At 33.2% G+C, this 15,894-nt stretch overlaps 1 protein-coding gene across 2 annotated transcripts in view; it reads right to left on the bottom strand.

Moving 5' to 3' along the window:
- LOC139511635 (protein crumbs-like) overlaps positions 1–2,970 on the bottom strand; it is an 86,012-nt gene extending 83,042 nt beyond the window's left edge. The window contains exon 1 of one of the 2 annotated variants that reach the window (XM_071298562.1): positions 2,617–2,970. In XM_071298562.1, coding sequence (XP_071154663.1) covers positions 2,617–2,677 — 61 coding nt within the window. In that variant the 5' untranslated portion in view covers positions 2,678–2,970. The remainder of the gene's footprint in view (positions 1–2,616) is intronic. The other variant, XM_071298563.1, reaches the window with a different exon arrangement.
- Positions 2,971–15,894: the final 12,924 nt, after the last annotated feature.

Genomic DNA, 15,894 nt, shown 5'->3' with positions numbered 1-15,894 from the left:
TTATTGAGTTATGTCGCTCAAACCTTCATTTTCAAATGGCAAATTGTAAAATTAAAAGAAACAAATTTAGATAGTTTTAACAAAAATATGAATTATCTCCCCTATTGGAATACTAATAACACTGGTAAATTTTTTAACTTGCATTTGTTTATATTCATTATAATTTCAAAGCCCCTAATTACACCTCTACATTTGTTGCACTATCTACTTATCTTAATTTGCTTAATAAAATGATGTAATTACACCAAAATGTTTTGGCTATGAATATAAGATAACATACCATATTTATCATAATCTGTCAACATATTAATAATTACTGGTATTTTCATAATCTTCATCAATTAATTTGTTCTACCTCAGGCAAAATAAATACTGTCCTTGATATTATATGCATAAAAAAATTATAAAATATAAAAAAAAATGTGAGATGTGTAAAGTACAAAATATTAGCTCAATGTAGTTAAACTAGAACAAAAATTAGAAATTCTTTATTTTAGATCGTGCTAATTTTTACAAAATTTACTGATTTTTATTAAACTAAAGTTTGCCAAAAAAAGTTGATGACCAGTCAACTATTCTGATGTTGGCAGTACAATCCTGATTTTCATGCCTCAACCCGAAATCCTAATATCAGATTTGTTAAACAAGCAAAAATTCAAGTTAATTTTCATACTACAAACATACTGACGACAGAAAATGGTTTACAACAAAAAGCTACAATGACACTTGAAACTTGAATGAAAAATATATCCATGTTTAATTCTTGGTCAAGTCATAGTGAAAATAACACCCCATGAAAATATCCAGTGTTTAAATTATGGGATAGGTAAAATATTTATATAGGTATAGGTAAACATGTACTATGATTATTAGGAAACAGAAGTCCCAGGTTCAGTATTTAAAAAAAAAATCATTTTAATGATGAAATTAAGGTTGTTCTTGTTACCAGATTATCCATGTTTTACCAGAAATGATCTTTTTCATAAAACATGATAATAAATTGGGCTTTAGAGAAAAACATTGTCAGTATTTTTTTTTATTTTTCCCTTTAAAGTATATCACACAATTACATTTGCAATTGTAACTTTTTCAAATACTAAATTATATCAATTATAAATTACAAAGAATTTTAACACAATAATTATTTTAAAAGTTTCTTTGTTCCACATTCTATATATTACATAATTTATTTAAAGGAACTTAGTCAGAGATTGCACTAAAGTGACAGACAGCCTTTTTTTAGGAATAGCCATGCTTTTTCTATTTCTCAAACCAAAGATTATTTAACATGCTCGAACTAGGGATCGTCAGAGGTATTTGTTTCAAGCTTGCCAATTATGGAAAAATTCATTAAATCATACATTATATAACACACATTAAAACTGGGAATATTATACTAGTCCCAGAAGAAAATGACCATAACCCTTGCCTTTAAATCTTGAAAATATATGTTTAGCATTGCTGGCATGCATCTTTGTAGCACTAAGGCAAAAAAAAAATAATCCAGGAATTAGATATATTTTGGGGACAGTCAAAATTCCATAGCAGGTCACTATCATGTCATGTCCTTATAAGAGAGATTAAATTTGAATAAAGTATCAAAAAGTATAGGCAGTACTAAAGCAGATCAAGAAGAGGTTTATACATTTTGTATCTTGCATGACAGAGTTTCCTTGAATAGAGGTGACCTTCATTTCAGGTTCCGCAGTGTTTTCAATTATACTAAATTTCTTGGGTTGTTATGTTGAAAACCATTTTGTTATACAATATAGATGTATCTCTTAGTTAGTCATGCACACATTGATTTTGGACCAAAATTCAGAAAAGTTTTTACTTTTAAAGCACACACATATCAAATTTGATATTCCAGTTTGATGACAACTGAGTTTTATAAATGACCCCTCTTTTTCATGGTGTAAACAAACTAGCATCTCACAGAAATTAAGAAATTTGGAGAGATTGTTCTCTGTGAGCACTTAAATTTTAAGGAAACAATTAAAAACTACTAGAACACATTTTAGCAAAGACATTTAGTCCATCTTAGCAATCCAATGTCTTCTGTTGCTTTTTTAATACAAGAATCTATATATCATTCATTTTATTTTTTAACGTGTTATTTAAATTTTTAAATGTTTTCAATATTCCAAAGTACCATGAATTATTTTAAAAGTATTGAACTAGGCATAAGGATGGGAGAGGATGTTCTCATTTAATTTATTTTTGATGAACTGTAATTTGATAAAACCTGAGTATTAATTATTAGTAGTATAATAGTCCCAGATAAAACCCGACTCTAATTTTAAGCAACAACTTAAACTTAAACAAGTTAAGAAATATGAAATAATAATAAACACAACAAACAAATACCCAAAACTAAAACCAAAACAAACAATTAAGTTCTTGAACACGATATAACAGGATAACTTTTATTCAATAGAAACCAGATGGTACAATTCTACTATTTTAAAAGTTTTACATAAGGAATTCCACACTGTAAATTTACTGCAAGAATTTCCACGCTGAACAGTTACATAAATACTTATCGATATCTCTGTTTACAAACAACCGACACAATGGGGTAGATATCGGTCATAAACAGAAATACCTGTAACTTACCTGCTACGCATCCAAGAGGAGGTGTGGCCCTAACCCCTCTCAGGAAGGGTGCTCCCATCATGCTTGGTCACCCTATAGCACCGGTCAACTGTCCATCATTAAAATGTTATGGATCCGTGGTGTATTCCCATCAATATAAATTTAGCTATGCGTGAAATGTGTACAAAAATAAGAGATGTCACATATGATCACGTGACCTGTGAACCTGAGGGATCATCGGTTGATTTGTGTAAAATTCTTCTTTATTGTTTAAAACTAGTCTTGGTCAACATTTTAAATGGCTTATCAATACTTTTATTTAGTTCAAAGTTGGAACATCAAAAAGTTTGTCACGTTTAATATGTCGTCTGCTGTTTCACAGGTGTGTTAATTGGATAAAGGGGAGATAATTGGATTTACCTGTCACATTGTATACATTGCATACCTTACAGTCATTGAACCTAAACGAATTTCGAAGTCATTTTGAATTAAAAGCTCATTTCAACCTTTTAAAGCTCGCAAGTGCAACTTTATATTTAATAACTTCTACCAATAATCTGTAGTACGATAGTTCGGGTCATACAAAAAGTTTTGTTTACTATTTTGCGTGACAGAACGAGTTCACCGTATTTTTTGCATGTCCCTAAAAATGGGGGGGGGGGGGGGGGATGAATATCTCTATGCCTTGGACGGGATGAAAATTAATCTTCTGAAACACAATATGCAGGATGTAATTTTTTACAAAAAATGCACGGGCAGTTGCCTCAGATTTTTATTTTACCGAATACGTGTAGTAAAAAATAATATCAGAGACTGCCTATGTACACAAAAGTTAAAAATAAGCATGCGTTTAGATAAAGGAAAATGTCAATCTCATGAAATCTTTCTGTCCCTCAGACCCCCCCTCACCCCCCCCCCCCCCCAAAAAAAAATAAAAAATAAATAAATAATAATAAATAAATAAATCAAATAAATCAAAAAAAAAGTCTAAGAGTCACAAGTTTTCCTTATCTCAAACCAGAACATAAATAATTCAAACATAAATTCAATCAAAAGTAAAGTGACGTTTTATCTTTCAGATATAAACCATTTCCAGTGGCATTTGGTAAATGATGTCCTCCGATGCAAACATTTCAAAGCATGCAATGTCATCATTATTATGCTTGGCACTAAATAGCATTCTGAATGTATGGATATTTGTAACATTAATGAAAAGTATGAAATTTCTACTATTCAGACATAAATATTCCTATTCTAGTAGGTTTTACATGTAACAACTTTTAGATCTTGACGCTGTGGGTGAAATAATTCCAGATGCATGGACTTGACGCAAAACATAAAAAAACGAAAAAATAGCCCAATGCACTATCACTTTAACTAAGAAACTAGAAATTGGTCACTTTTTGATTTATATTGAAATACTTTGTTTATTATATTTAAAATGTTAGACTTAATAACATAACTGGCGCTTTGAGTATCATATAATGCATTTGTCTTTTTTTTTTATATATATATCTGTGGACATTTTTAGTGAGCATGCATGACTTTGTGCGTGTGTGAGTTTTAGATTCTTATCTACCCGTTTATTCGTTTTCTTTATTCAACATGCCAATGCTCACTCTTATACAATCTGACTATAAAAGTACTAATATTTTTTTCATTCAAAATATCAGTACAGAAACGTAATTGTAAATTTTATTAATAAACAGTATTTTTTTCAATATTAATATGTATATATGTATTATTTTAATATTAATTTAATACTTTTCCATGGAGAAGAAGCGGGATGCGTAGTATTCTAGACAGGGAATATTGAGTTATCTTGCGTTGTACGAACATCAGTAATGCTTCAATGTACATTATATATCACTAATGGATTGTAGAATTGTAGCACACTAATCTAGACCCATAAAATTGCCCCTCAAGCCCTTCAGTCATCAGCAGAGCAATCTAGGACTCATCTTAATATTGTTTTTTAAGGTATACAAATGATTTCATTTCCCTTAGTTTTGCATGCGTGTTATTTTACTTTAAAATATCCTATATCTGGCTTTACTTTATTGCCAGTGTCGCTTCCAGAATTAACGAAAAGGTATGGTGGTAATGTTTTTAAAAGGGGGGGGGGGGCACAAGGAAATGGTTATTGGATTTCCATTTAAAATTATAGTTATGTTTTAATTGATCAAAATTAAGATCAATGTTAAAATTGAGAATGGAAATGGGAAATGTGTCAAAGAGACAACAACCAGACCAAAGTGCAGAAAACAGATAAAGACAGCATTGACAGATCTTACTACGTGCAGTGTTAAATTTATAACCTTTAAAAATAGAAATGTTAAACAAGTTTAGATGGATCGTATCTAAATTAATGGGCTCTATAAAGAACATCACCATTAAAATCAGGTTGTGAAGTACCATTTGTAACAAAGTTTTTACAGGCGGTACAAGCAAATTTCAAACCAAATTTTTTTTCTATGAAATAATTTATATTAAGGTTAAAAGTAATTTATGGTAAAGAAATCCTTGACTAAGGAATTTATCAGAATTAGAAGGAGTAAGTACAATAAAATCTTAACGTCTCCACAGACAAGGGCATATATATAGCGAAAGATTTGGGAAATATTAAAATCGCAAGAAATAGCAAAGCTAACATCATCATCCACAAACGAAGCCCCAAACGGTGACTGGGGAATAAAACTATGGTCACTTTGATCTTCTTCTGACCGACAGTCAAACCCTTGCAAAAGTTGGGTATACAAGTAGACAGTCACGTCAGGTCAGAATGGGGACTTTCAATATTATCCATCTAATAGATCTAGAGAGAATGTCATGCTCTCTGCACGTTAAGAACCCTTGTAACAACTCTTAATACGGGGATCAGAAGATGAATGTTGCAAGGTAAAATGTATGTCCAATATACCTTTACGTTCCAGTGGCAGTATACATTTCCTAGAACTTTATCCCGTATGTTCTCTTTTGCAAGAAAAAAATAGTCCTGTAACCCTATTTCTCCTATTTTCTTTTTATAGTTAACTCTATTTAATTTTGAGATTATATACTTCAAAAGTGTTCTCTTTTCAAGCAGGTTTTCCATGCATAATCTTTACAAAATCTGACAATATTTCACAACCTTTAGCCTTGGACTATTATACTAAGTAGTATAATTGTCCCAGCTGTAGCTATATATATATAGCTTGAAAACGAATCTAGTATTGTGTCTCTTCAAAAGTGATTATGAGTTAGACGGTTTGTTCGAAACAGAAACACGTCAATAAACTGTAAGTATCACTATTTGAGTACCCAACCGTTCAGTTGATATATTACTATATATTATTATGTGTAGCTGAGTAAACTGGAAGAAAGTTTATGTCGTTTGCAAGAGGAAATATACAAATATGAGCAACTTGTATAATACACCTTATCGCTATTTGTCCGCCATTACTGGATATCACACAGGTTCCCGTAAAAATTTGACGTCATAAAACAAAATATCGGACGCCACAATGGAAAAAGTGATTGTTGCTGACGTCAAAAGTTCAAGCGGCCGGGTCAGCCGGGATTAGCGATAAGGTGTATTGTAATGGAGAGCATGAATTTCATTACAAAATTGCTCGTCTCCACCAGGACCCAAACCCGGGACCTCTCTGTTTCAAGGCATCGCGTTAACTGACTGAGCTGAAGAAGTACTCCCTTAGCTCAACCGCTCACGACTGAGTCAGTATCTACCACATTTATTAAGGAAAGCAATCCTGTCACAAAATCATATAATAGTACTATAACTCTCTTAGTTTGAGCTGCGCTTTTTCCTGGAAAATTGGCAAGTTCGTTTCTTTCGTATTCTATATTTAAAGTTCGTGTGATATACCACCTGCAAATATTGTCAACTGTATATATGTTACAGGCATTTTCTAAATTTAGGCATTTTGTAAAATGACTAAATTTTCAGGCAATTTAGAAAATGCCTAACCTTGACAGGCACTATACAAAATAACTAAAATGACCTAGTCATTTTGTAAAATGACTGAAATTTTGAGGCAAAATTCCACAAATTGCCTGTTGAGTTTCAGGCAATTTGTAGAAGGAGGTTAAACCAGATAGGAAGGTATTTATGTCTTATGATATGTTCTTTTTAGTTAAACTACGTTAAGTTCGTACTCACTCTGTATTTCAAATACCAAAAGTGAATTTATGATTATGTTGTCAACATGTCAGAAGGATAAATTGTTCTGTCATAAGAACAAAATTTGCAATCGAAATTTTAGAAAATCTAGATTCAAAACAGTAAAGTAAAACAGATGAACACTTTGGTTACAATTCGCTATGGTTATTTCTACAGTGAATTGACCTGAATACAGAAATTACAAATTATTTAACAAAAAACGATTTGTGTTTATCTTTTAAAAAAAAAAAGTTATGTCTTTCTTTCGAAAGGTAAAATACGGCCACAAATCCGAATTTTGAGCAAATATACAAAATTTCGACCTCATTTTACTAAAAAAGTAGCACATGAAGGTTATTTTTTTATTTCATATTTGATTTAGTCAGGTAAAAAATAGTCTATATGGAAATTTTTTATCAAAATGTAAATACGGGATCAAAACTGTATCGTATGCTCTTAACGTGCAGAATGTGTTGATTGGAAGGGCAATTTCTCCGTATTACTGGTTCGAATATCCCGTTATGACTGCTTTGGAATATCCATGCATAAACTATTTATGAGATTTGTAAAGATTGCAGAGATGAATTTTTATCTAAACTATCTCATTCATTCCAGCATAATAAAGTTTTACATAGATAAGCAAGATACTTTGACATATAACTTTTTCATGTTTTATATGTCAAAGAAAAAATAGATTTACCGTCAAGTGTGGCAAACAGTCGAAGTACTAAAATAGAGACTGAGTGCATCGAAAAATAAATACTCCGAATATTGTCTTCATAGCTTAACTTCTGAGGATATTTTATGAGGTCTTCCGTTCCTGTATTTTGATTCAAGAGAGTTATCATACCCCTATTATATATTTACATATTATAGTTATTGAAAAACTGGTCATTATCGTGATACATAGATTGCCCAAAGGGCAGTGGTATTGACTAATAATTACATTAGATGTATTCCTTAAGCAATTGCATCACTCAATAAAATTTATCATTCATAATAACACGTGGTCCCACAATAAAGTGCGCAGGTGAATTAAATAAGAAAAAATATAAAATTCTTGTTTTCATGAGCATAGCTAAAAAATGTAATTATAAGTATTGAATACTTCTTTTTGTAACTTCATATGGTTTTAGAAATGAAGCGCTTCCGCGCTTCATACAAAATGTACTTCGGTCAACGCTTTTACACCCCAATAAAGTTACAAAAAGAAGCATTTAATTTTTAAATACAGCGATAATGACTGAGCCGTAGGCCCACGGTATTATTGTCACAGTACTAAAAAATACTCGAAGTCCCACAACTCCATGATATGTTGCAAAGTCATGGAACACATAATCTATAAGCATATCATGGAACATCTTGAAGAACATCAAATCTTATCCGACTTCCAACACGGATTCAGACGTAATCGATCATGTGAAACACAACTTATCAACACCATCGAAACAGTTGCAAGAGAACTGGACATTCGAGGACAAATAGACATGCTAATCCTTGATTTCTCGAAAGCGTTTGATACAGTTACTCACCAAAGACTCCTAATGAAAATGTCATACTATGGGATAACATCCAACACCCTACTATGGATTTCGGCATGGCTCACTCAGCGACACCAGAGAGTATGTCTAGATGGAGAAGCCAGTGAGAACAAACCAGTACGATCAGGAGTTCCACAGGGTACAGTATTGGGACCACTTTGTTTCCTAATATATATAAATGATATGGGAGAAACAATCTCATCAAAATCAACCATACGTCTATTCGCTGACGACTCACTACTATATAGATCCATCAAGGGTAGTGAGGACAGTTTACAACTTCAACACGATCTGACGGAACTAACATATTGGGTGGAGAGATGGCAGATGACATTCCATCTAGCTAAATGCTACACACTTAGAGTATCGAGAAAGAAAAACCCAACAATAGAAGAGTATGAAATGATGGGAGAACAACTATCCACAGTCCACCAATATCCATACCTCGGAGTCGAATTATCAGAAGATCTCAGTTGGGATCCTCACATCAAAAAAGTCATCACAAAATCCAACAGAGTACTAGGATTCCTAAGACGCAACATCTGGAAGTGTCCACAAGACATCAAAGCGAAGGCCTATACATCGCTAGTGCGCCCACATCTTGAGTACGCCTCCACAGTTTGGGACCCATATCGAAAACACCACATTGACTCACTAGAAATGGTCCAAAGAAGAGCTGCCAGATTTGCGACATCAACATACAGTCGGGAACCAGGGACGATAACAAACATCATGACAACCCTAGAATGGCAAACGCTAGAATCTAGACGGAAATATAGTAGTCTGAGCATGTTCTACAAAGCCACACATGGAAAGGCGGCAGGCAACATACCATCATATGTGAGAAGACCACCTACCTCAACTAGACAATACCATCCAGAAAAATTTACTCAGATCAGTACCTCCACAGATGCCTACAAATACAGCTATATACCACGCACCATCACCGACTGGAACAGTCTGCCTCCTGAAGCCTTTCTAGCTACATCTCTGGAATGCTTCAAGCAGTAGCTTCGGAGACTACAGCTGTAAACAGAAACCACCTGATTTTATCCAACTTTAATTGCACTTGTAAATACTGAGCACGGAGGTTGACGTTTGCACAGCAGTATCTGCGTTATGGATTTCCACTGCAGATCAATAGTATAGATGTAGAGAACTCCCATTAAAATTGGTGGATCAACATTACAGTAGAATGATAAACTTTGTTTAACACAAATTACATCCACAAAAGGGGTAAATTCATAATAACGAATATGTACATAATAAACAATAATGCATGTATAAGGATGGCAATAACATGTACATATAAATAAAATAAGATTTTAAAAACACAACACCTCAAGTGCCCCTTGTCCTCAGTTCCATAGACTGTTTAATAAAGGAGTCTAAAGATTTCTTGCTGACTAGTAATTGGGTTATATATACTTCATTTTATTATTTATTTTACATATTAAAACGAAATGGAATTCATCATCCAGATATGAATCTGATGTTCAGAGGTTGTCGTCTGTTTATGTGATTCATAAGTGTTTCTCGTTTCTCGTTTTTAAATAGATTAGACAGTTGGTTTTCCCGTTTGAATGGTTTTACACTAGTAATTTTTGGGGCCCTTTATATCTTGTTATTCGGTGTTAGCCAAAACTCCGTGTTTGAAGGCCGTACCTTGACCTATAATGGTTTACATAAATTTATAAATGGTTACTTGGATGGAGAGTTGTCTCATTGGCACTCATACATACCACATCTTCCTATATATATGACCAATCCACGAAAATAAATGAATCCACAGTAAATGGTTGGATCAAAATGGTAGTATTATATTGTAATCTGCACATAATGTAAAATAATTATACTAAGTATGAGAACCTTTTGAAAAACGCAACCAGAGGGTTGTGTTGTCATTGTTACAATATTTAGATATAAAACCATCCAAAGTACTATAAATTCTCTTAAAAGGTCTCTGTAGTATTTTTTTTTATGCATTTTTGACAGACTGATACCATACGAAACCCTGTACGAGGGGAAATAACTTAAACTATGTGTTGCTTGAATTTATTTAATAATTTTGTAAAATATAAGTTTTGCAGATTTTTTATTTCATTCAAGAAATACGTATTTCAAACATTAGCACTATTGTGATTGATTACTGTAATATGTCTATTATGTTTGATTTTTAAATCAGCAGAGGTGGCATGATTGCCAACGAGTCAATTATGGGATTTAAGCAACTATAGGTCACTTGACGGTATTCAACAATGAGCAAAACCCATACCGTAGAGTCAGCTACGAAAGGTTACGATTTTACAATATGTGAAATAGTAAAACGTTAAAAATAAGACCGAAGAGACAGTGTATGTAAAGTGCGGATCCTAAAATACCATTTTCACTGTATATGCCATGCATTTCTTATGTAAAATGGTAAATAAACAGACGAAAAAAATTATGATTTTTGAAGAAAATGAAGAAAATTGTTCACATGTACTATATTTAGTAATAAATAATACAAGTTATACAAAATAAGAGAGGGGAACGGGTTTTTAACGCGCCGAGAGCCATCCATACGTGAAATATATACCGAAATAGGTGAATATTTAGGACGTTTTACGAACAAATCGTGCAGGTGATTAAAAACTAGCAGGAAAGATGTAGTTGCAAAAAAATATTCATTACAACACAATTATTAATGTTGTATAACGTAGAATAGCTTTTGTTATTCTGTTTGCCCATATTGTATTGAATTCCACTATGATGCTATCTTTATGCGAGTGATGTTTACTGTTGAATAATGATACTTTACTTTCATTTTCACTGTAGAGCGATTCATTAGTATTGTATATGCGGTGCATTTTCACTGTATGAATTTTATTAATTTGTATGCATTAAATTCCAAATTCAGCCAACTTGCACAAACAATAATTAAAGTAAGAAAAGGATTTGATAGTGCTGACTTTGAGATGAAAAGTTTGATTGAACACTCCAATAAATTCAATAGAATTAATATTTATTTCAAATAAAACACATCGTTGTCATAATATAACAATATGTGGATCATTTCAGAGTTGAAAGTGTTTTTAGATTAATGCAAAATATTTTCAAATGCATGTCAATTTGATAAAATTCATGTTTCTGCAGTAGTCAATATACGCATGTGCAAACAAATGTTATCATTGGATTTCGAGTATGGGTCTATTTACCAATCAGAAGAAGCATGTCATCGATTTTTTTTATAATTCATCAGAATCTTTATTTAAAGTGTAGTTATATTTATCCAATGCATTGAAACTTCATCACTGAATACGTACATCTCGCATGTCTATCGAAATAGAATGGGATAAAAGGGGATAAAAACAACAATACTTTCTAATATTTTTTTATAAAACACTTCTTGACCAATTTCAATGAGGTTTTGAAGTAAGATTTTTGATTTTGGGTCCGGTTTTAAATTATTGGCCCACAGGGTTCAAAATAAAATTTGAGGTTCTTTGGTAGGCTGAATCCATACATGATTGTGTTTATTATTATTATTTTTTTAATTTTTGGCCCATTTAACAAGTTTGTGGGGTCCAAACTGTCAAGAAATAAATTCTTTTGGATTTCAACAACAGTTGAATATTTGGGGTACTTTGGAATGCTGAATCTTACCGTGGTTTTCAATTTGGGATTTTGGTATTTTGGGCCAAGTTATCGAAATGGTCCACATTGAGGCCCAAAGGGTCCGAAATTCAACAATTTTTTGATTTCATCAAAAATGAAATCTAGCTTGAATGTTGTGTACATACTTACCCCAAACTGTTCAGGGTTCGATCTCTGCGGTAGTATCAAGGGTGCTGTACAACACGTACATCATGTTCCAATGCAACTTTATCAGTATACGTTTTTGACAGACAAAGTTTGCCCTACACAACTTGACTTGCATTTCAAGCTTTAATGACTTTGGATAATTATATGTCACATTGTCGTTTCATTTTATACAGTAAAGAACATGCAAGCAACAATCGAGCTAAAACTATCTTTCCTTCAGAATATGGATGTTGAGGCATTTGGGGGCTCAACAATAGGGGAGGCAAGTGAAGATGAATCACAGAAAAAAGAATTAAAGTTAATGAGGGGTCTTCATACCAATGCACGTATTGTCCTTTCATGACAAAATGGGTAGCTGGTTTTCCCAGGCATAAGAAGATCCACACTAATGGGTTAAACAAATGTGACCAGTGTGAATTAAAAATTTTTAAAAGACTTCTTAATAAGCATAACAACTGATAGCATGGAGAAAGCCTGATTTGTACTCATTCTTCCAAACACTTCAAAGCAGAACTGGGCAGTGGCGGATCCAGAACTTTTTGTAAGGCGGGCCCGATGGCTGACCTAATAGGTGGGGGGGGGGGGGGGGGCTCAAGTCATGCTTCAGTGATTCCCTATATAATCAACCAAATTTTTCCAAGGCCCCCTGGATACGCCTATGCTGGCATAGCTTATCATATGAAGAAAGCAACAGGAACTTTTAATGATCTGCTCGTTTTATAGTAAAACATTAAAAATGCTTCGCTGACCGCAGAGATCGAACCCTGAACAGTTTGGGGCAAATTTGGACATAAAATTAAAGCTTGATACTATCTGAATTTGGATTGTAATCAAATTTTTGACGTTATATAAGTTTCTGACACAAGGTAAATGTGGTCGAAGATCTTAAATCGTATGCGCAATACTGTGCAACTGAAGGTTTCTTCCCGCCCATAACATTTTGTTTTGGATAAATAACCTTCAAACCAAATCCCAGTCTTTCCTTTCTGGTAATGAACCTTGTAGTACATTTTAGAAAGGTCCATACACTTGGGGGGGGGGGGGGGGGGGGCCTATGGTTTTTTTTTCTGGACAAATTTTTTTTTCCCCTGGGGCGAAAAACAATCTATTTTTTATTTTTTTTCGCGACAAGTCGAAAACAATTTTTTTCTTTCAATTTTAGCATTACATATAGTGGCAGCTGAGGGTGAAACAAACATTTTTTTTTTCTCAGAATCAAAAACAAATTATTTTTTTCTCCAAAAACTGGAAACAAACTTTTTTTTCCAAAAAAAAACATAGCCCCCCCCCCCCCCCAGAAAATCAAATGGTTGCTGCCTAACTGTCATGAAATAGAAGTTCCTTTATGATATAAAATCCAAACGGCAGAAATAATCTAAAATATTATTTCCACTGAAATAAATTTTACAGTATGTGTCCTTGACAAAAGAAATGGTATAGATTAAATGTTCCAATTAGAACAAATATTATAGCATTGTTTATAACATTGTTTTTCTGTAGTTATAGTGATCTCAAATGTTTGATATATTTAGCTTTCAAGACTTTGGTCACGAGTGTAGCCCGTACAGGGGCGGATCCAGCCATTTTAAAAAGGGGGGTTCCTAACCCAGGACAAAGGGGGGGGGGGGGGTTCCAATTACATGTCCCCATTCAAATGCATTGATCGTCTAAAAAAAGGGGGTTCCAACCCCCGGAACCCCCCCCCCCCCTGGATCCGCGCCTGCCGTAGAATTTTTCCAGAAGCGTGTGTTGTGCTCATGAACAACATACCATGATCTAACATACCATGATCTAACATACCATGATCTGACATACCATGATCTAACATACCATGATCTAAAATACCATGATCTAACATACCATGATCTAACATACCATGATCTAACATACCATGCTCTAACATACCATGCTCTAACATACCATGCTCTAACATACCATGATCTAACATACCATGATCTAACATACCATGATCTAACATACCATGATCTAAAATACCATGATCTAACATACCATGATCTAACATACATTTTTGCAATATAGATAGATTTGATCTATTCTTTAATTATTTTGTCTGGACGTAGTTTTTCATCTTAATTTTTCTGTCCATATGATAATGCACCGAAACCTATCCATCAAAAAAGTTTTATGGAAAGGTGTTATTAAATTACTAAAATTGAGAGTGAAAACGCTACATGTGTCAAAGAGACAACAACCCGACCAAAGAGCAGAAAACAATAGGTCTTCAGTACGGCGATAAATTTCTGCACCCGGAGGACAGCTTCATCCGGCCCCTAAACAAAAATGTGTACTAGTTCAGTGAAAATGGACATCACACTTAACTCCAAAACCTATAAATGAGAATATTAGAAAAAAAACAATCATACAAGACTAACAAAGAACAGAGGATCCTGATTTGGTATATCTCAGTTTCCTTTGAGATCAAATTATCTCACAGTCATATATAAGAAATTTAACTCATGTGATTCTAAGTAAAGGTAATGAAAAATAAATGATATATCTAAAATATTAAGCAAATGTTTGACAATTTTGAAACAAAACATGTTTGAAACATCTTGTCATTAATATAGTGTTTTTTTTACTGAAACGTTTCGTGTTCTTTTGACTATCGCTGAAGATTTAAGTGATTGCAAAGTCAAATCAGAAATGCATCTTGCTTGATTCAAAGTATATCTATATATAACCTTTCCTTTCTTTTGCTGTTCAGTATACAATTTTTAATGATGGAAAATGATACATCACAATAGGACGGTTATGAATAATATATGAATACATTACATAAGATACTACTTGACAATGTTGAAATAGAGATCTAAAGATATTACAGTTTATTGTATTATTTGGTTCCTTCTCATCTTTTATGTTTTGAATGACTATAAAGAATGGAGTGCAATAAAAGTAAAGTTTGACTTAACCGTTTTGATCTCACTTATTTTTCTCATCACTTGTCGTCGTCCGTCGATGCCCGACCTCGTCCGTTAAATTTTACATGAATCTTCCATCTGAAACAGCTGGCCAAAATTTAACCAAACTTGGCCAAAATGTAGTTTAAACAAGAGGCTGTCACAACGACAGTAAACCGGATTTATTAACATTTATTTGTGTCCTGGCAATATCACAAGAACCATTACTGATGAATGGTGAAAGTGAAAATCGTCAATATCAAATTTGACCTCCATTTTGTCATCAGTATCAACATATTAATTTGAAAAGCTTAGATTGAATGGTTCATGAGTAAATGCAACAACGTGAATGGAAACGCCATTTTACGATCTTTCAAGAACCATAACTCCTGAACGGTAAAAGTCAAAATCGTCATTGTTGAACTTGACCTCTATTTTGTCATCAGTAACAACATATTAAAATTTCAAAAGCTTTGGTTGAATGGTTCATGAGAAAATGCACGGACACGACGGGAAACACAATTTTTCAATCTTTCAAGAACCATAACTCCTGAACGGTAAAAGTCAAAATCGTCATTATTGAACTTGACCTCCATTCTGTCATCAGTAACAGCATATTAAAATTTCGGAAGCTTTGGTAGAACAGTTCATGCATAAATGCACGGACACGACTGGAAACTCCATTTTTCAATCTTTCAAGAACCATAACTCCTGAACGGTAAAAGTCAAATTCGTCATTATTGAACTTGACCTCCATTCTGTCATTAGTAACAACATATTAAAATTTTGGAAGCTTTGGTAGAACAGTTCATGCGTTAATGCACGGACACGACTGGAAACTCCATTTTTCAACCTTTAAGAACCATAACTCCTG

This window comes from Mytilus edulis, chromosome 2, assembly GCF_963676685.1.
Source record: "Mytilus edulis chromosome 2, xbMytEdul2.2, whole genome shotgun sequence".
In the NCBI taxonomy this organism is placed as follows: Eukaryota; Metazoa; Mollusca; class Bivalvia; order Mytilida; family Mytilidae; genus Mytilus; species Mytilus edulis.
Note: the sequence above shows the minus strand (reverse complement) of the source record. Positions and strands in the feature narration are given on the sequence as shown.